Source organism: Lutra lutra, chromosome 7 (assembly GCF_902655055.1).
Source record: "Lutra lutra chromosome 7, mLutLut1.2, whole genome shotgun sequence".
NCBI classification, from domain to species: domain Eukaryota; kingdom Metazoa; phylum Chordata; class Mammalia; order Carnivora; family Mustelidae; genus Lutra; species Lutra lutra.
In genome coordinates this window covers 38,042,800-38,063,370 of record NC_062284.1, presented here as the reverse complement: position 1 = coordinate 38,063,370, position 20,571 = coordinate 38,042,800, and the positions used below count along the sequence as shown (strand labels likewise).

The 20,571-nt window shown below is 36.3% G+C and overlaps 1 protein-coding gene across 11 annotated transcripts in view; it reads left to right on the top strand.

The window, feature by feature from the left end:
• The first annotated feature begins 2,539 nt into the window (after positions 1 to 2,539).
• Positions 2,540 to 20,571, top strand: part of ZNF280D (zinc finger protein 280D) — a 132,796-nt gene continuing 114,764 nt past the window's right edge. For 6 of the 11 annotated variants that reach the window (XM_047736399.1, XM_047736408.1, XM_047736406.1 and 3 more), the window contains exons 1-3: positions 2,652 to 2,746; positions 17,811 to 17,856; positions 17,969 to 18,037. In XM_047736399.1, the coding sequence (XP_047592355.1) occupies positions 18,010 to 18,037 (28 nt within the window). In that variant the 5' untranslated portion in view covers positions 2,652 to 2,746; positions 17,811 to 17,856; positions 17,969 to 18,009. Of the gene's footprint in view, positions 2,747 to 10,877; positions 10,935 to 17,810; positions 17,857 to 17,968; positions 18,038 to 20,571 lie in introns of all 11 variants that reach the window. The other 5 variants (XM_047736401.1, XM_047736400.1, XM_047736402.1 and 2 more) reach the window with 5 other exon arrangements.

Genomic DNA, 20,571 nt, shown 5'->3' with positions numbered 1-20,571 from the left:
AAATGGGCCCTTAGGAAAATAGATGGGAGATATGATAGTTTTGGCACAATGACTCTTTAGGTGTGGTGACAATTCTCATTGTCTCTGGTGATAAGAGTCAATCATCTCTGGTTGCTGCCTGGGAGGAGATTTATGACAATTGAGTTCTTTTGGGAGGCTCTGCTTTCAGGCAGATAAGAGATTTCAGAAACTCAAATGCCTTCAGCTAAAAATAATTTTTATGTCACAGAGGCTTATTCTGGACCCCTTCAGCTTAAAAAGAAAAGGGGAATTTGTTTGCTCATATAACAGAGAAGTCTAGAGGTAGCATAGGGTTCAGATCGGGTTTGATTTGGAGGTTTATGATGGTCTGAGATTGTGTTTCTTTCTCTAAGATTGATTCACCCAGTCCTTCCTCCTCCACCTGTTAGCTTTATCATCAGTTGGCTCTCCGTAGTAGACAAAAAGTTGTAGCTCTTCCAGTATTCACATTCTAATGTCAAGGCCATATAATCCAGAGAAAGAAAAATCTCTTTTTTCCCACAGTCAAACAAAAATCCTGGGCTTCACTCTGATTGGTTTCTGAAACAAAAACTGGTTCAAAGGGAAGTAAGGGTATTTCTAGTAGTTTTAGGCTGGCTGGACCACTCTTGGAATTAGGGGTGGGTAGTGGTTATTCCACCCAAATTACATAGGTGAGCACAATGGAGAGGTGAAAATGGAAGCTGGACAATCAACTCTATCCATTACTTTTTTATTTTTTTATTATTATTATTTTTTAATTTATTTGTCAGAGAGAGAGAGGGAGAGAGAGCGAGCACAGGCAGACAGAATGGCAGGCAGAGGGAGAGGGAGAAGCAGGCTCCCTGCCGAGCAAGGAGCCCGATGTGGGACTCGATCACAGGATGCTGGGATCATGACCTGAGCCGAAGGCAGCTGCTTAACCAACTGAGCCACCCAGGCGTCCCTCTATCCGTTACTTTTAAAAAAAGATTAAAATGGGAAGAATGTGGAGCATGACCTCACTTAAGGAGAATAAGTACTGTGAGGATACTTAAAAAGTAGGTACAGAAAGTTAAGGGGCAGGAAATTGTTAAGTCAGAGAAAGAAACTCTTAAAAAATGATAGGAAAGTGTGAACAGTAAGTCAAGAGAACCAAGAGAGTCATGTTCTACCAGCCAAGGAAGAAGTTTTAAGGATGGAGTCATCAAAAAAATCATCTAAATTACTCCATGCATGTTGATTTCATACTCATTGGAAATCTTTTATAATTTGGCTTCTCATGTAAATGTTTCCTTTGAGTGAAAATGTGTCACGCAGAATTTTCTGGTCTTCAGGGCAGATATGCTTGCCATGAAAGAAAAAAAAAAAAAAGGAATAAATTTAAATTTTGGCTTGTATATCAGTCTCTAGTAGGTTTGGTTGACATGAATCATCCCCTCGATTTAAATTAGCTCTAGGGTCTAACAACATTAAGTTTCTGTTTCTACACCTGGGACCAAACTACAGAACACAGAGTGAAATCTTCAGTTCATTTTCATTACCATAACATGCTTTGCAAACCATTAGAACTATATTTGAGCTACAATGACTTAAGAATATTGCAAGATTTTTGAACTTCTAGATTTCCAGTTTGGTATTTTGATTATTCTCTCTTCCTGTAAAGCTTACTTTCAGGGCAAGAAAGAGAAAGCTGGATAGATTAACTCGGGCACAGTTTGGGGGACTCTAGGTCATGGTTACCTGTAGCCTTTCCCGGTCTCGGAATAATTTAAGTGGTCTTTTGGTGAGATTGATTTGGGGATGGTATTCAATAAGGAAGTGACTGTAATGTTAAACACCATAGAAAAGCTGGGAGGAACGTCTGGATGAGAAAGAAGAAACTAAATCAAACAGGAAGAATTAGTACAATTCAGTGATGGGTTTGTGCAGTGACTGGTTTGTGTTAAAATCTAAGGAAGCAAGAGTGATCTTGTGAAGACAACTGGGAGAGGAAACTTCCCTTACAGATAGATCAACATATAAGACGTAGCAAGTATTTATGCAGGCAGTATCTTGCTAAGTGTTTTGTAAATGCACTTAATCTTTTTAAAAAAGTGATTACAGGGATCCAAATGGCAGAGTTAAGAATTAAAGGAGACACAAGTGAAATCGTATGTTTGAAACAAATATGGGAAAATTAGCCAATTATTAAAAGAGCCCGACTTTACTTATCCTCTGGCGTAGGTCTTCGCCCCTCCTGCACAGTATTTCTTTGTAATGGCGCCTCTCTTCCTAGACCCTCTTACTTTCCAAGCCTGCGAATACTAGCTGTTACACACAGGGAGGACCCGGAACTCACGTTCCCATGCCTACACCTACGGTGCAGCCCCCACTTCGGGATCGCTGCCTCCCGCCCGCCGGCAAGGAACAAGCAGGTGACCACCCACAGTCTCGCCAGGCCGAGCCTTGGCCCTCGCCCGCGGCGGGCGCGTGGCGGGGCGCCCCGGCCTTCGAGGGCCTGTGGCGCGACGCACATGCCCGCGCCCGCCTCCCGCGTCGGCGAGAAGAAAGGGAACCCGGACGCGCGGAGGCTGACCCGGAGCCTACCCATGAGGCAGCGCGCCGGCTCCACGAGAAACCCCCCCCACCTTCCCACGGCTCAGCTGCTGCTCCGCAATGGGAGCCGCCGCCGTCGCCGCTGTGTAGTTTTTCGTGCTCCTCCTTTTCCTCCTCCTCTTTCTCCTCCTCCTCAGGGCCCCAGTCAGGCCGATCCGCTCCGCTCACGGTAAGCGCCCCCCGCCCCCGCCCGCCCCGCGCTGCAGCAGGCAGAGGCCCTCCCGCGCGGCCTGCGCCGCCTCACTCCGGGGGCGCTGGGCCGGGGGTGTCGAGGCCGGCGCGGTTTGCCGAGAGCGCCCAGGGCGCGGGGGAGGGGACCGGCTGCGCGGCAGCGGCCGGACGGCCATCTTGCGCCGGCCCCGGCGGGGGAGGGATCCCGGCGCGACGCGGCAGACGGCTTGGTGCGGCAGGCCGGAGCCGCGCAGGCCTCCGCCACCTCTTCCTCCGTCTCCTCCTCCGCCTTCTTCGCCTCCTCCGCCTCCTGCACCTCCTCCACCTCGGCACCCAGGGCCTGTGCGCTTGTTTGCCCCCAGCCTGGGTTTGGCTTGCCTCCCCACTGCTCCCCTTGGTCTGCTGTACATTTTGTGCTGATGTTTGGCGGGGACCCATGCTTCCCCAACAACAACGCTCCCCGGAGTCTCTTCATGGTAGACGGAGACCGGAGGGTTTCCGAACTTCCAGACATCCGGGGCCTCGGGCCCCTGTCCCCCCTACCCTCCACCTCCCGCCCAGGTGACCAGTCATCCCACGCTCACACCCTCGTTCTTGTCAAAGGGACTTCCCTGCTCTGCCCGTTATTGTCTACAGAAGGGCCCTGAGGAGAAACGTGGAGTTGGATACACAATTTACTGACCGAGTTTTCAGGTTTCACTTAATGAGACGGAAAGAATGAGCTCACTCTGAGGTTTTATCCTGCTCTACAGATGGAGGGAGTTCTTCCCAACTTAGCTCAAGTTTGAAGGCTTTTAAGGAGAAATCTTGCTAGAGAGGAGAAACCTCAAAGGGTACCCGCTTCTGCAAGCACGGGAAGACCTTGGTCCAAGGGGTTCTCTTTGTTTGCAAAGATTTGTTTTTGAAAATTCTGTGAATGTAAACTTCATTGTTTTCAGATTTGGACTGGGTCTTAAGAATTTGACGTCTTTGAGTGCCATTAGACATAAAATTGAAACCTAGGAGGAGAGTTTTAAAGTACAAAAGCCACCTCATAGCATTTGTGATAAGTCCTGCCTTGGGGGATTAGTGACAACTCAGGCTAAGCGGAAACTTGCTGTGCCATGGAAGGCACAGGTTTACTTGGAGAATTGTTAGGGCTGTGTGCTGTTAATGTTTAAAACATCAGTACAAATACTGTTATAATTGTATCTTGCATTTGTATCTGCCATCGGTACGCTTGATTTGTACCTCTAGACCCCTTTTGGACTGTTCTGTTTATGGAACTGTATCGAAGATGAGGAAAGAGAGCCTCAGGGAGACGTCTTTAATGAGGTCATGTCTAGGAAGTGATAGAACCATTTCTAGAACCTTTAGGTCTTCTGGTTTCTCATTCAGTGCTCAGTTCACTATATTATATTTCTTTTGTGGGAATAAGCTGACTGAGGAGAAGCAGGGAGGCTCACCTACAAAATTTAAATACTCAACTGCTCCTTTTACATTTTTGTTTTTAAGAGTTTGTGCTTTTAGCTTTTTAACTTTTATTACTGAAGTTTTCATGTTTTTTCCCCAAACGTACTGAAAAATTGAAGAATAGCCCATTTGCACATTCATATGTACACCACCTAGTTTTAAAAGTGTTGCCATCTTGCCACATTTCCTTTATCTGCTTATCTTACATGTTTTTTGGTGAACATTTTCAGAGCACATTGCAGGTATCATGACAGTTCACACCTAAGTCCTGTTGATGTGTCTATGTGGATGTCATAAGAATAAGACCAATTTTCTGTATAAGCACAATACTGTAATTGTACTGAAGTATACTCTCTACAGTCTAATATAGATATGTAGTATGTATTCACATTTTCCCCTTTGTCCCGAAAATGTCCTTTTTAGTCATTTATTTTGGAACCAGTATCCAATCATGTACGTTTGTTTCTGTTAGTTTCTTTTAATTTAGTGTAGTTCCCCCCCCCCCCCACTCTCTCTCTCTCTTTTTTTTTTTTGGATGACATTGACCTTTTGAAGAGACCAGGCTACCAGTAGTCTTGTAGAATAACCCCCATTCTGTATTTTACTGACCGTTTCCTCTTCATTAAATTTAAATTATACCCTCTATCCCTGTATTTTCTGTAAACTTGAAGTTAGATCTGAAGGCTTGTGTAGATCAGGCTTACTATTTTTGGCAAAAATACTCAAGTCATGCAATGTACTTCACGTTATACAACATCAGAAGGCACATAAGGGAGGGTTATATGTTACCCTATTAGTAATCCTAAATTTGATCTCTCCAATAAAACGGTGACAGACTATCTTTCCACGCTAAGCTTTTTCTTTTGCAATTAGCAAGTAATGTAGGGAGTGATATTTTGGCATTAGTATTGGCATGAATTAACCTGTAGTAATCTGATAATGAAATCACTGGGAGCAATCCTCTAGAAATGGGGGTGAAAGAAAGTTGGATAGGACCAACTTATGAGTTTAGGGAACTTTGAATTGCTGCCATCCATTGCCATTGGAGCCTGACATCAGAGATGTCACAGACTTCACCTGCTTTCCAAGTTTGTTCAGGGCCCTTGTAGCAGTAGTGAGCTGTGATTAGGAAAGTTCTTAGTTAAATGTTGGAGAACTACAAATCTCAGCCTTCCCATTTCAACCATTTGTACCAGTTAACACTGTCTAGTCCAGTTCTGCTTCTTGAGTCCAGTGTTTTACTATTCTGAATTGGCGTTTTTAGTAGGAGACAAGAAGGCAAAGGAAAAGAACATATAATTTTTGTACACTCCTCTCTCCACACTTGCTTTTTTTATTCAAGAGAACACTTAGAACCATACCAAGATTTTTTTCCCCCCCTGTACAAATTCAGCAGGGGATGTATCTGAATGGAGAAACAATTCTGGTAAATAGAAAGTAAACTATAGTTTTAGGTGACAGGAAATTGGAGATTATTGACAACATATTTTGTTTCGCTTCAAAAGTAACTTTTGAAAGGTGAGATATATTTATTTATACCTGTTTACTAATTAAATATATAATCCTGTTTCAGAGGACTCAAAAAAATATGATTTCTCACTCAGATTATTTTAAAGATATAAATAATGATATACTTGGTAATTTGTATCAAACGTGTATGTGGAATTTTTATTCGTTTCTACAAAGTAATTTTCTTTTAAGGACTCAACTCATAACAGGAAAAATAGCTTACTGCTATTCGCCATCTAGATTTAAAGGAACTATTTTTTTTTACACTTTAAATTATTTTATATAAATATTATATAATTTATAGAAAAATAAAGAGATTATGTAAAACAACTCATTAGAGCTTTTAATTAGAATTTAAACATAATCCCTTTATATATATATATTGACACATGAAAAACAAATATAAATCCTGCATCTAATTGCATACCACCCCTACAGTGAATATGCATACTTCTCTAGTTTTTATATGCACACAAAGAACATCTTCCTTTATTCTTCCCACTTTCAGGATAAAAAATGTGCAAAAAAAGTTGTGGTTGAAGGGTTAGACAAAATTCTTTCCCTGGTTTCCACAAGTTCTTTTCCTAGTTGCATGAGCAAGAGTCTTCTTGGTAATTTAAACTTTTCCTGTGTCATTCCTTTGCAAGTGATTTTTGAGTCATTCCTTTCGGTATAGGTTCTGACCCTCTTAATGAGTGTATCTACCTCTCCTGTAATTTTTTCATTATACGGCTCTCCATGTTAATTTATGCAAGGTTGTTGTTGTTGTTGTTGTTTTAAGATTTATTTATTTATTTTTAGAGAGTGTGCAAGTTGGGGGAGAGGGAGAGAAAGAATCCTCAAGCAGACTCCCTGCTAAGTGCAGGGCTTGGTCCCAGTACCCTGATCTCATGACCTGAGCCAAAATCAAGAGCTGGTTGCTCAGCGGGCTGAGCCACCCAGGCACCCCTGAAAGGGTTTTTGAATTCATTTATGCTTGGGAATGCATTGAGCTGAGAAGAAAAACTAGTTTTTCTTAGGAAAAGTATTTCTTCGTCAAATATGTATGAAGTCCAGATTATGTGCAGTTGACTTTTCTTGCTTCTCATTTGTGAAAATCCATAGAAGTTCAACCCTGTTTTTCCTGATATTGCCAGATCAAGAAAATTTCTTGCTGGGTAATACTAAGCCACTTCTACACTTACAAAAATTTGTCACAAGTTGTATTCCTGACAGAAATTTTAAATTCTTTTGTCCATTCTTGCAATTTTTGTATTAATCTTGGTTCTACTCTTTCTCCTTTTCTGAAGCTCTGTGTAGATTTATATTTTTTAAGCTTAGGATGTTTCACTGTCCCATGTTGTCCAGATTTTTATATCTGTTTTCCGGGTTTTGAAGGTGTATATATACTTGAAATGGGCAACATGGAATGTGACTAACTACTTATCAGCTGTCATGTGAACCTGGGATGTTTCCATCTTATAAATATTGATTTGATATTTAAAATACTAATGATAAATTCTAGCTTATCATTCCAGGGCTTTTTTGCATGTGTATCATTAAATGCAATACTTAAAGAATTTTTCGAAACTTTGAGGGTTCTTAATTTTGTTGAAGGGAAGCTGGTGATCTTCTTTGCTTCATAATTGCAAGATATTTTCAGTTCTAGATTTGTAGATGCCAGTTAGCATAACCAATCCAGTGAATTTAAAAATTTCCCACATCATCTGTTTCCTTCTAGTCACCATCATATATACCTGCATTCAACACTTGTCCAACTATGAACTGTATCAGGTTACTCTCCTCTGAAGATTCAGTCTGAGATTTCCCAGATTTTGTCTAATATTAAGTCTAAGGTGCTTGCTATCTGTCTTTGGTTTCATTTTTAGGTTCATCTAATAATGGTGAAATGTGACCTCTGCCAGTTTCCTTTTGTTCCAAAATGGGCAGAAAATGAAAGTTCTGAGTTCTTAACTGTATCCAGTGAAAACTAAAGACAAATGAAGATCAGCATATGCTGTGCTAACATATGTCACTTTGACCTAAGGATTATTTTGAGTAGATGGCAATTTAGAATTAATAGAAACAAAAGCTGTTTTCTGTTCTCCTGTTACCCACCTAAAAGCCAGGCATAAATATCCCTTTTTGAAGATGTTTTCCCCCTTGTCCAGGGAAAGGAAGAGTGACTCTTACTACTTGAGATGGAGAATTAATAGCAAGATGAATTTGCATAAGCAGACTTAATGAGAATAATAACCCTTATCTTCCATTAGTTCTCCCATGTATATTCTAGTTACTTCTCCATGATTTATTGTCTCTCAAAGCTCTAATCCCCTTTTCTTTGTTAAAATGGTATAGAAGACCTTGAGTCTAACCACTTTGAGCTTTACTTCTTTTTTGTGAATTCTCGTGTATATAAATACTAATAAAAATTACGTGCTTTTCCTCCTATTATTCTGTTTTTTGTTAGTTTAATCCACAGGTCCCCAGGAACTGCAACATAAAAGGGTAGAAGTAAAGTTTTTTCTTCTCGGTGCAGACTGCAAAGATGATGTCTTCAGTCTTATATATCTTTTAGAAAGTTGATGCAATATTTTGTGCAAAGCAATAAGAAAATAAAGATAAGAAAAGTGAAAGATAAAGCATAGCGATGATTTATTTCATTGTTGCATTATCCTGGGCAATTAAATCATTCTTAAATTTCTTATTATTTTGTTTTTCTTGTAAGCATAGTTGGGAATATTTGTTTAGCAATGGTAAGGTAATACCTAGGATGATGGAATTAGCAAAATATTTCAAGTGGTAGAAAAATAAAATCAACTAAAATCACATAATGTATCTCAGATTTATAAAAGGATTCTGTAGTCTTACATAGTAATTGTAAAATACAATGAGTTTTATTCTATTTAAAAGTAATAAGATGTTGTTTGAAGATTTCCAGGAAACAATAAAAGCCGTAAAATGTCAATCTTTACAACTAGAACTACTCAAGAAAGAAAATAAAAAACTAGAATTGTTTTTATGGATTCTGATAGTATATTGAAGGTTAATGGTTAATTTGGACCATTAAATATACAGAGTTCCACCTCTTTCCAACACATATATTAAACCTCCCTGCCTCTCTATTTTCAGCTGTTTCCACTCCATCTGGATTGAATGTGGGTAGTACTTTGAAAGTTATTCCTTGAAGTTTCTGTTGCAAAAAAATTTTTATTGTTACCATTTTTTCTTCCCTTCCCAACTTTACCTTCAGAGCTCCTTTGTATTAAAAAATGATTAACTGAAACCCTGTAGTATCAAATAATCCATAGAGACAGACTAATTTTTATAACTGAAGTAAGGTTAAAGTAACATTAAGTTCACCATTTAAATTATTTTAAAGAGTACAATTCAGTGGCATTTAGTACACTCACAGTGTTAAACAAGCATCAACACTAATCTCAGAACAGTAGTTTCAGCTTCTCAAAGGGAAACCCATTACCCATTAAGTAATCTCTCCCCATTTTCCCCACCCCACAAGTCTTAGCAACCATGAATGTACTTTCTGTCTCTATGGATTATTTGCCTATTCTGGACACTTGATATTAATAGAGCCATACAATATATGACTGACTTATTTCACTTAGCATAATGTTCTCAAGAGTCATCAATTTAGCATGAATCAGTACTTCAGTTTTTACTGTTGAATAATATTTCATTGTATGAATATGTCATTTTATTTATTCATCTATCAGTTGATGAACATTTGGCTTGTTTTCACTTCTTGGTTGTTATGAATAATGCTGTAGGGCTAATTTTTGTGGAGAAGGTTATGTTCAGTTCTGAAATACTGAATTTGACGTGAGTTTAAATATCCAGATAGCACTTTTCAGCAGTTAAGAGATGACAGGCTGGAATTTAGTTGAGGAGTCCGGGTTGGAGATTAATATTTGATGATTTTATAGGCTGCTATTGAGAACTGATAGCTGAGACTGTGGAATATATTAGATCTGTCATTTAGGGAACAATTTGTGCTGGGCTGAGGACTAAACTCTGAAAAACCTGATTTTATACTATTTAAAGGAGCAAGAGAATATGGAGAATCTGTATAGAGTTAAATAGGAAGAGGTGGGTAGAGTCTATTGTCATATAAACAGATTTCAAGGAGGATGTTTCAAGAAATTGGGATAAAACAAGGAAAATGTAAATGAAGAAAGGGTAATTTGATTTGGCAAGGGGAGGGTTATGGGGATCTTCAGTTGGATACCTTCAGTAGAATACTGTGCAGTAGAAAATGTAGTAGCTGCACTGCTGTGCTCAACTTAGTTTTGAGTGACAGAATGCATGGTGATAACTAGAGCAAAGGGACTGCAGCCTGGATCAGGGTCAGCAGAGGTTTTACTTGGATGAAATGGAGGTGGTGCAAAGAGAGTGTCCCCATATCCTTATGAAGAAGGGGTCCTTTTACATAGAAGCTTTTAAGCTCCGCTGGTTTAGATTGATTGTAGATGTAAGCAGTCTACTGAAGCACAGGCCTTCTACTTAGTGCTTTTACATTAAAAAAATTTTGTTATCAGAAATGTTAAAATTTCAGAAATGGATTTATCATGATTTGAGGTTTCAGATTTTGCTCTGAATCACTGTCTATGAAGTAGAATTTGCTATCATTGGGAGTTGACATCAAACAGGTTTGTTAAAATGCAATTTATATTGTTTAAAATTATCTACTATTATTTTTTTTCAATTATTATTCTTTCTTTAGGAATTTACTTGCTTCGAGTAAACTCAAGAATTTTATCCTCAGTGTTGAACTTAAGCCCTGTTGCTTCATTCATTACATTAAACTTGAAAGTTTCTAGAAAATATCTGGGTATGGTAGGTTGATTACCAAAAGACTTTATTCATAATACCGAAATGGCATTTCATAATTCAACATTCTCAGAACAGTTGTTACTGTTCTGAGTAACAACTGTTTGTTTGTTTTAAACTGAAATAATAAATTCCCTTTGTTTCTGTGTAGGTAAAAATTTATATCCCTGTAACATGGATATGTTTATAATATTAGGGTTGGAAGAGCCCTTGGAGATGTTGAAAGTGACCATTTTCAATTATATAATGCTTAAATATTTCATATTTTTCTTTGGTGATATATCAGATCTTGAGTTCATCTCATTTCCTGATACTTAAACTATTAATTGTTTTGTTCTTAGGTTGAGATGAAATCTGCTTCCCTGTAATTTTGGTCTTGTTCCTGATAGAGGCAAGTGGTATGTGGCTGAAATCTCTGGCCTTTTAAGTGCCTAGATTTGAATCCTTGCTCTATTCTTAGTTGTGTTACTTTGGGCAAGGTACTTAACCTCTGTAATTCAGTTTCTACAGCTGTAAAGCGAGGATGATAAGAGTGTCTACATCATAGAATTTTTTTTTTTTAAAGCTATTCGTGGTGCAATTGCTTTTTTCTTTTTAAAGTTTTATTTATTTATTTGATAGACAGAGATCACAAGTAGGCAGAGAGGCAGGCAGAGAAAGAGGGGAAAGCAGACTCCCCGCTGAGCAGAGAGCCCGATATGGGGCTCAATCCTAGGACCCTGGGATCATGACCTGAGCAGAAGGCAGAGGCTTTAACCCACTGAGCCACCCAGGCGCCCCAACGTCATAGAATTTTTGAGGATCAAAGTAATGTATGCATTTAATGGTAATGAAGTTGTTATTATAAATAGCATAATAATATGATAACATAATAGTATATAATGAATTAAGTAGTGTTGAAGCTCAACACTAGGAATGAAATTCTCTAGTTTACTCAAAGCAAGTAAATATTACTAATATTGTTATCACTTGAATCACAAAGAATAAGTTATCCTCTTTCCTTCTTTCTCAGCACAAACTTAAAAATAATCTGTAAATTGTTTTTACTTCTAACACCTCTACCCCACAATCTCATGTTTCCTAGGTTAAATATCTTTTGTCTTTTGACCGAGACAGAGCTCTAATTCTAATTCATTATAATGAACATATGTTTTTGTTACCCAGCATCTTCCTTCCTACTTTGGTAACAGATATCTTGATTATCCTTTGGCAAAGTCTTTATCTTACTGGGTTTTTTTTTTGTTGTTTTTGGTTGGTTGGGTTTCTTCTATCTCTGGTACCAGGGCGAGCCTGGGATGTAGGACTAAACCTATTACAGGTGCTTAGCAATAATTGGATTTGGGAAGGGCATATGACTTAAGCCAAACCAATTAACTCCAGTCAGAGCTAGTCCACTATTATTGCCCTAGACTTGAATCTTGGAAGGTGTTAAGTTGGAGCTGGTATAGTCATTCACAGTGGGGAGTCTCTCCTGAGGGTAGAAACAACATAGAAAAAGTAAAACCCAGGAATGGAGATACAGAATCTAGACTTACATATCATTGTTTAAATTGTACCTGTATTTAGTTCTGTAAATGAGCTGAGGAATTCTCTTTTGCTTAATCCACTTTGAGTTGGGTTTTCTGTTACTTATAGTTGAAGGGGTCATAGCCAATATATAGTATGCCTAGTGGGGATTGATTAGGACAATAGAATTAAACCACTGTGTCTTTTAGTCTCAAATTCTGTTATTTTGACATTATATCACAAATCTGATCGTATCAGTTCTTGCTGAAAATCCCCTCCTTGGCTTCTCATTGCTTTTGGGTTATGGGAAAAATTCCCAATATTATCTCTAGGGTGCTGTGTTGTTTGACTTCTGTCTTATCTCCTACCATATAGCCCCTTTTCTTTTCCACTCACACTAGGTTTTTTTTTTCTTTCAGTTTCTTATATTTGCTGTGCCTTAGATCTTTTGTACATACATGCTGTTCTTTCTGCATGGAATGCTTCTTTTCCTTTCTGTCCTTTTCCCCATTAACTCCAATCAAGGCTGAGTTCCAACCCCGTTCCCTCTTTCTTTCTTGGCCTGTTCACTGTTAACGCTGCTACATGTATGATCTTTTTTTAAAATGACTTCTGAGATGTTTGGTTTATTTAAAAAATAATACTGTATATCCATATTCTCCTCTTTGGGGGGACCTTTTCTCCTACTCTTGGAGTGACCATTTTCAGAATGCAGTATTCTGCTTAAAATAAAAATTAGAATCTTTCAGAAATTGGTTAAGATTTGGTGAGGAATCTTCTAAAGTTTCTATGATTCCCCCAGTATTTTGTCTGTAGTGTTTAGCTGCTAGTGATCAGATGTTTCTAATTGTACATTTTGTGTGGTTGAAATGTGCCCTTTTCAAGAATAAGTGTGGTTTTTAACAGTAACCGATTAACTGGACTGATTCTAAAAAAGTATAGGTACTGAGTTTTCTAACAATAAAGTATTTTAAGAAATAAGAGGCATAAAAGGGGGAAGTACTTTAATTTGTATTTGTATTTATTTGAAATTGGGTTTCATCTGCTTAATGTTTATAAATTAATAAGTTAATTTCTTTATAAAATTTCATATTTAAACATCTGAATTTTATGAAATAGTTGTGGTCTTTTTTAATTATATAGGGTTTAAAGCTTATGCTATAAGGTTTGTATTTGTGTGATTTATATGCCAAGGTACACATCATGATTCTCTGTTTTTCTAACCCTGTTACAGTTAATTTCCATGATGGGATCAATAGGTGATGGATATTAAGGTGATATAGAAGTGGAATTTTTAAAATGGCTCTCTGTCCTCAAAAGACTATGTATGTTTTTAAGATAATGAACATTAAAATGAATTTTCTAGTATCAGCTTGAGATAGCTGGAAATTTTTGAGAGATCACAGAACCAGGGTTGGAAATACTAAATTGTTATTCATAGTTAAGAACTCACTTTGAATCTTTAAGCTCTGTTCATTTGGGATAGACCTTCATTTCAGCATGCCATTAGTCACAAAGACTAAAGAATTGTTTATAAAATGAAATAGGCTGTAAACCAAAGTTTTAAAGTTAGTGGAATGATTTGAATACCCGATTTCTTGTGAAATTTGTGAGAGGAAAAAAATGACAGTGTTCTGGTGACCCTATGTAATCAAAATCATTCTGCTGAAAAATTCTTCTAAGTATAAGTAAAATTATTAAAGGTTTAGTGTTTCTTACAGCTAGCTTGTTAATCTTAGACATAATTTATGAGTTAGTTGAACATTATTTGTATATGCTACCCTTATTTTGAATAATTTCAGTTTTTAAAATTATATTAATTTTGGTTTTGTATTTTCCCTTTTATGTTAATCTGGTTTTTAATGTTGCCAATTTCTTGGTTAGGAATGCAGGCCCCCGATTAAAACATTATCTTTATAATGAGAAGAAAACAAAGATTAACTTTATAATGTGGTTTCTCAGATTATTTCATTGAATAACTTTTGGGTCTGGGGAGATGGACCATTCACCATTTCAATTCAACCATTCACCATATTCCTCACTTTTTTATTTTACTTGCTGCTTACTCATTTTTAAAAAGGATTTTTTTTTAGAAATTAAAATACAGTGATGGATGTAAAATGAAAGTTTTTTTTTTTTATGGAAATGGTATAAGGCACTTTATCCAAATGTTAATTTTTATCTGCTGATATCTTTGAATTAGATATTTGTTTTATTCTATGAGACTAGTAATATGTAATTTAACAGTATTGATACATTTTAGGTCTGTGTGTTATGTTTATATAAAGGTATAAAATTTTTTATGTGTTTTCACATGCTTCTTTCTTAAAAAGATGAAAATATGGTAGGATAGATTTGACCGCTACATTCTAGAAGGTATACTTACAAAACTAACATGTCATCATGTGAAATACTATTGCAATGAAGATCTTAAAAAACAAAATAATTTCTGAATGCTCAGCTGATAGCTTTTACTAACAAAATTGTGATCTGTTCTTAGGGTTCTTAAAAATGGTATTAAGCACAGAGTTAAAAATTGTTAAGGTTTATTGGATGATTTCTGTGTGCCAGGCACTGAGTTACATGCTTTATGTGTTATCTAATTTAATTTTCACTATAACTTTATGAAATAAGTTACATACGTATAGTGAAGCAAGGCACAGAGATTAACTTTCCCAAGGTCATCCAGCTAGTAAATGGTTGAGTCAGAATTTGAATGTGGCATTCATTCTTCACCATGTTTTACTGTTTATTGTTAATAAATGTTTAAAGTACACAATATACAGTATAGAGCTAAATTAGGCTGTAGAGATTATTAGAGCCTAGACCCAGAATTTTAAGGTGATTTGATTGAAAGTTGTAGCAAAGCTGAGGCTATGATTTGGTTCTTCTGGCTTCTGGCCTAATGCTCTTTCTTCATGTGCAGACTCTACAGTTGTGGTTTGTAGAATTGCTTAATCTTTTATCAGAAAGTAAATAGAACTATATCTAGTACATAACATACCTGTGCCATACTTTGTGCTTAGGTACCAGAGAAAATGCATTACCTTTATTTAACACAGTGATATTGTATCAGGTGATACCTCTGAATGGATAAAAGTAAATTTTTCTAACAATTAAAAATTTAGACCTACATTTCCATTGATTTTTTAAAATATCTATAGAAAAAATTATTTAAGATATTGTTTAATTTTAGATGTATAAAAGCTAAAAAAAAAATAGTAAGATAGGAATTAAAAATATTTATGTGAGCAGTCTCCAACAGTGAATGAATGATTTTCTAAAAAGTATTTGATAAGTCAGTTAATTGGAATTTATTTTTTTTCTTCATAGAAACAAGTGTATTAAACGTGGTCATAAAACAAGTCAGTAGCTGAAACTGAGTGTTCTTTTTTTCTGGCTATTTTGGGGCTCAGTCTGAGCTGTAGCAGCTATTTAGAGACATTTTGGAACTTTGAGATCCCCACAGCATACCTTTGCTGGATATTCTACTTCCATGGTAGCTGATTTAATCCTTCATAGAATTCCATTCCTTACCACCAAAATTCTGAAGTGGTGACCTGAGAGGTTTTTATGGTGGTAATTTTGACATGCTTCAATGGCTAAGATGCCAAAGGAATTCATGAAAGTGTTTATTAATCAGAACAAGATATGGCAATGATTCTTTAGTCCCGTGTTGTCCGGTGGAAGTGTTCTGTAGCTTTACTGTCCAGTAGAGTAGCCACCAGCCACATGTGGCTTTTAGCATTTGAAATATGGCTAGTAAAACTGAGGAACTGAATTTTAAATTTTACTTAATTTTAATTAGTTTAAACTTAAATTGTCACATGTGGCTAATGGCTACTATATTATACAATACAGCTTTAGGCTGAAATTATGGTTCTAATTACATCAGAGGATTTCCAATTTTATAGTGTGTTTGAGACTATATCAGTTGAGGTTTCTGAGGTTTCCTTGAGCTTTTGAAGTAGGTTATCCTAAAGTCATCTCTATCATAGCAGGCAGTAGATGTCTTCGTATTGACAAGTCAGTCTTTAATTGAATATTTGTAAATTGAATACTAATTTCAGAGTTTTGGCAAAAGATATTTATATGATCACCTAGCAAAAAATGCATATATGTCAACTATATAATATTCGATATAACCATTATTAGAACCCAGTATAACTACTGAGATAAAAAATATTATATTTGAGTCTCATAAGCTGTGTAATTGTGGCTCTTGAAAAATACTCTAGCTAACAACTAGGTCCTTAACATGAGCAAAAATTGTCATGTATTTATCTCCTTGACATATTCATAATATTGATAATAGTTTAGAGGTAAGCTACAACTTTTCAAATAATTGAGTTAATGAGATTTAAATAGACTTCAGAACTTGGTGAATTCATTTAAACACAAAATACATTAGAGTCTTGGCCCATGGGTGGCTTAGTCGTTTAAGTGTCCAACTTTTGATTTTGGTTCAGGTCATGATCTTAGGGTCATGGGATTGAGCCCCATATGGGGCTCTGTGCTCAGCAGAGTCTACTTGAGGATTCTCTGTCTTTCTCCCTCTGCACCTCCCTCTGCTCCGTGTTCTCTCTCTCTCAAATAAATCAATAAATCTTAAAAAAAAAAAAGATCCGTTAGAGACTCTTGTGATACTATTGAAAACATTTATAACAGTAACTTCTGAAATTAAAATGAGTTATTTTTCCCTGTGGATTAATGCAGTCCAAATAAATTGGGAACTAGAGAGCATGAATATTTGCTTGTGTCAGCCTGAGGATAAGGAGAAATATAAAGATTGAATTAGTGTGCATTTGAGTATTTTAGGTATCTGCTGTCTAGTTTTTATCTTTCTTTGCTTTATAACTAAAAGTTATTTTAAAATTTGTAAATTTTATAAAATTTATGCTGTTGTGTGTTTGGGAATCCAGAATAATTCTTGTTTTAAATAAATGAATTAAAATTTCTTTTTGATAATTTTTATTCTAATAGCAATATCTTTTCAATCCCAAAGAAATATAGGTATATTAGATTATAAATTTCTGAAGGCCAGGACCATGAGTTACTCATTTCTGTTTTTTCCCTAGAACTTAGCACATTATCTTGCATTTAGAAGGCGATGAGTTCTTACTGGTTTTTTTGGTTTATTTATTTATTTTTTAGTAATCTCTACACCCAGCCTGGGCCTCGAACTACCCTGAGAACAAGAGTCGTATGCTCTTTTGACAGCTAGCCCAGGCATGCCAATGAGTAGTTAAACTTTTGAATGAATTAATCGGTGATGAAGTATGTCCAATTAATTTGCTCTCCCTTTCCAATTAATTTTCTTTCCCTTTTAAGGTCTTTGATAAAAAATTAGAAACATATAAACTAAAATTTATTTAAAGTTATGTTTTCTTGTGGAAATAATTACATTTATGTCTGAAATGTGAATAGGTTATAGTTAAAGATTAGTATCTCTTAGTATTTGAAAATTCAGACTTGCTAAAACAATATATCATAAAGTGATTACTCATTTTTATAAAAGGACACTTTAAAAAATTATTTGTAGGTTAATAATTCAGACTTCTTCCAAGGAGTAAGTGCTTAATAGAATTACCATTTTATTTACTGAATTTGCATTCATTCAAGAATGAACCAATTATATATAAAGTGAGTTACAAGTATATGTCAGATCTCAAACTTAAAAATTGAGCTTTTTGTAGGAAAAAAGATTAAGTATGTGTACATTTAATTTAATGAGATCCACTCTAATACTAGGTATCTTTATTTTATAGGAAGGAAAACTGAGATATAAATTGCTCTCTTGTCTGGAGTCACATGGTGAGTTTCGAGATCAAAATTAGATCCAAGAATTTCTGAACCCCAAGTTTCATATTTCAATATTTGGCATTACTGAAAGTGACTCATAAAATTGACTGATATCATGTGTCAGTACTTAGGTGACAATTTACAGAAAGTCAACTCTGCAGCTTGATGGGGGACAACCCTTTTCAGCCAAAAAGTAAGTGTTGTTGCCACAACCGATACTAGTATACGTGGCTTTTGTACTAAATAAATTTGCTTCAGTAGAAAGGAGGAGAGGTAGGCACATTTTCTTAAAGACAAAAAAAACTTGAAAGTTGTTAGAGTATCAAATGCTCACATAACAGATAATGTAAATTAAGAAGTGAGTAAAGTAGAAATGAAATGTTTTTTCTTCTTATGCCCAGTGATAACTATTAGTTCAGTGTACATAATTACCTCTGTTTCTTTTATGCATAAACAAAAAATAATTATTTCTAAAAAACATAGAGTTCTTTTGTGTCTTTAAATTTTTTCTCAACAGTCTATCCTGAGTGTATTGACAATGGCAATGCCCTGTTAAGAAGAATGAGTAAGACCTTTGTATTCTGTATTGTTTGCTAGGGCTTCTATAACCTAGAACCATAGACTGGATGGCTTAAACAACAGAAATTTATTTCAGAATTTCTCACAGTTCTGGGGACTAGAAGTATGAGATCAAAGTATTGGTGGGGTTGATTCCTTTTGAGGACCATGAGGGAAGGATATGTACCAGGGCTCCTTCCTTGGCTTATAGATGCGCATATGCTTCCTATGTCTTTAGATGATTTTACCTCCAAGCATGTATCCATGTTCTGGTCTCACCTTTTAAGGACACCAGTCATATTGAATTAGCACCCACCCCAATAACTTCATTTTAACCTCGCCACCTCTTTAAAGACCCTGTCTCCAAATATAGTAATATTCTGAGGTGCTGATGGTGAGGACTTTAACATAGGAATCTTGGAAAAACATAGTTCATCCCATAACACCAACTGATTAGAAACTTTTATTATTCATATACAGTAAGTTTCCCTAATTTTTAAAAATTACGCATTGTCTGACTACTTAGTTTCCTAGTCCGTAAATTGCATAATCAGTTTTAACTGCTTTCTAATAATCATGAGAATTTTTGCTTGCTTAGAGCTACCCCTTCCTTCCAAGTATCTCCCAATATAATTATTGTCTCAATATTTTGTTAATCCATAGTTGATGTTTCTTTATGATGACTACAATAAATGCTGTTCACTGATGAGCATTGTAATATGCTTTTAATATTCTGTTATACATAGAATACATACATTTACTGTTTGCTCCCACTCACCCACCCACCCTTCTTCTTTCTCTCCCCCTCCCTCCCTTCCTTTCCTCTTTCCTTCCTCTCTCCCTTTTTTCTTTCTCTTTCTTTCTTTTTTCTCTCCTGTGCAGCTGTTAATGCTTTTCACTTTTTTTCATTTGCTAAGTTATATTAAAATCTGTAGGCACGTCTTCTCACACCCTTCAGGAGCCTCTCAATTCAATTTTCTACACAGTAAAACTTGTCAGGTAACCTAAAAGTTTACATTTTAATTATCTTTTCTTTGGTGTCCCAGAGATATTTCCTTTTGAAGTACTGATCCAATCTAGTCTGGACTGGTTGTCTTCCGGGTGGGCTGAACAGTTGTTGTCCTGGGACTTTGTATTGTATTGAATATCATATTTTCTACATGCTGTGTCTTCTTTCTTGGTTAAGTCTTATCTTTTTTATGGATTCTGTAGTAACTTTCTGAGAAGGGTTTTACATGGGAAGTAAATCTTGTGTGATGTTGCTGTTCTTTATTCTCACACTTGATGAAAAGTTTGACTGTGTAAAGAACTCTAAATTGAAAAATAATTTTGGTAAGAAATTATTGAAGTATTATTTACTGCCTTCTACTAAAGTATTATTCTATGGTTCTTATTCTTACTGACCTTTCTTATATGAACAGTTCTTCCCACCTTACCTCAACCCCTGTGCCCCACCACACCCTATAGATCGTATCTTTTTATCTCTTTCGTTCTGGAATTTCATGACGTGTCTTGATGTAACTTTTTTCTTGATCATTGTGTTGTGTACCTAGTGGGGCCTTACAACCTAGATACGTATGTTTTCTAATCTAGGAAATATGTATTACTTCTCAGATAACCTACTCTCTGCTTTCTCTCTGTTCTCTTTCTGTAAATTTTATTAGGTGAATGTTGTACTTGGAAATTTATTTTCTCTTACAACCTTGTGTCCTCTTCTTTATCTAGTTTGTGTGAGTGTGTGTTTGTATTTTTCTCTTTTTCTTTTAGTTCCACCCGTGGGGATATTTCGAGTTTTTAAAAGCAATTGAATTAAAAATTTTTGGCTATCGTATTTTTTTTTTTAAAGATTTTATTTATTTATTTGACAGAGAGAGAGATCACAAGCAGGCAGAGAGAGAGGAGGAAGCAGGCTCCCCGCTGAGCAGAGAGCCCCATGCGGGGCTCGATCCCAGGACCCTGAGATCATGACCCGAGCCGAAGGCAGTGGCTTAACCCACTGAGCCACCCAGGCGCCCCTTGGCTATCGTATTTTTAAAACTTTTTGTTTTCTGAATATTTTTATAACATTCTTATCTAATATCTCTAAAGATGCTAACTATATTTTCCTTGATATTTTTCTTGCTCTCTGCATTATCTCTTTTCCTTAGGATTCTTTATGTTTTTTATTGA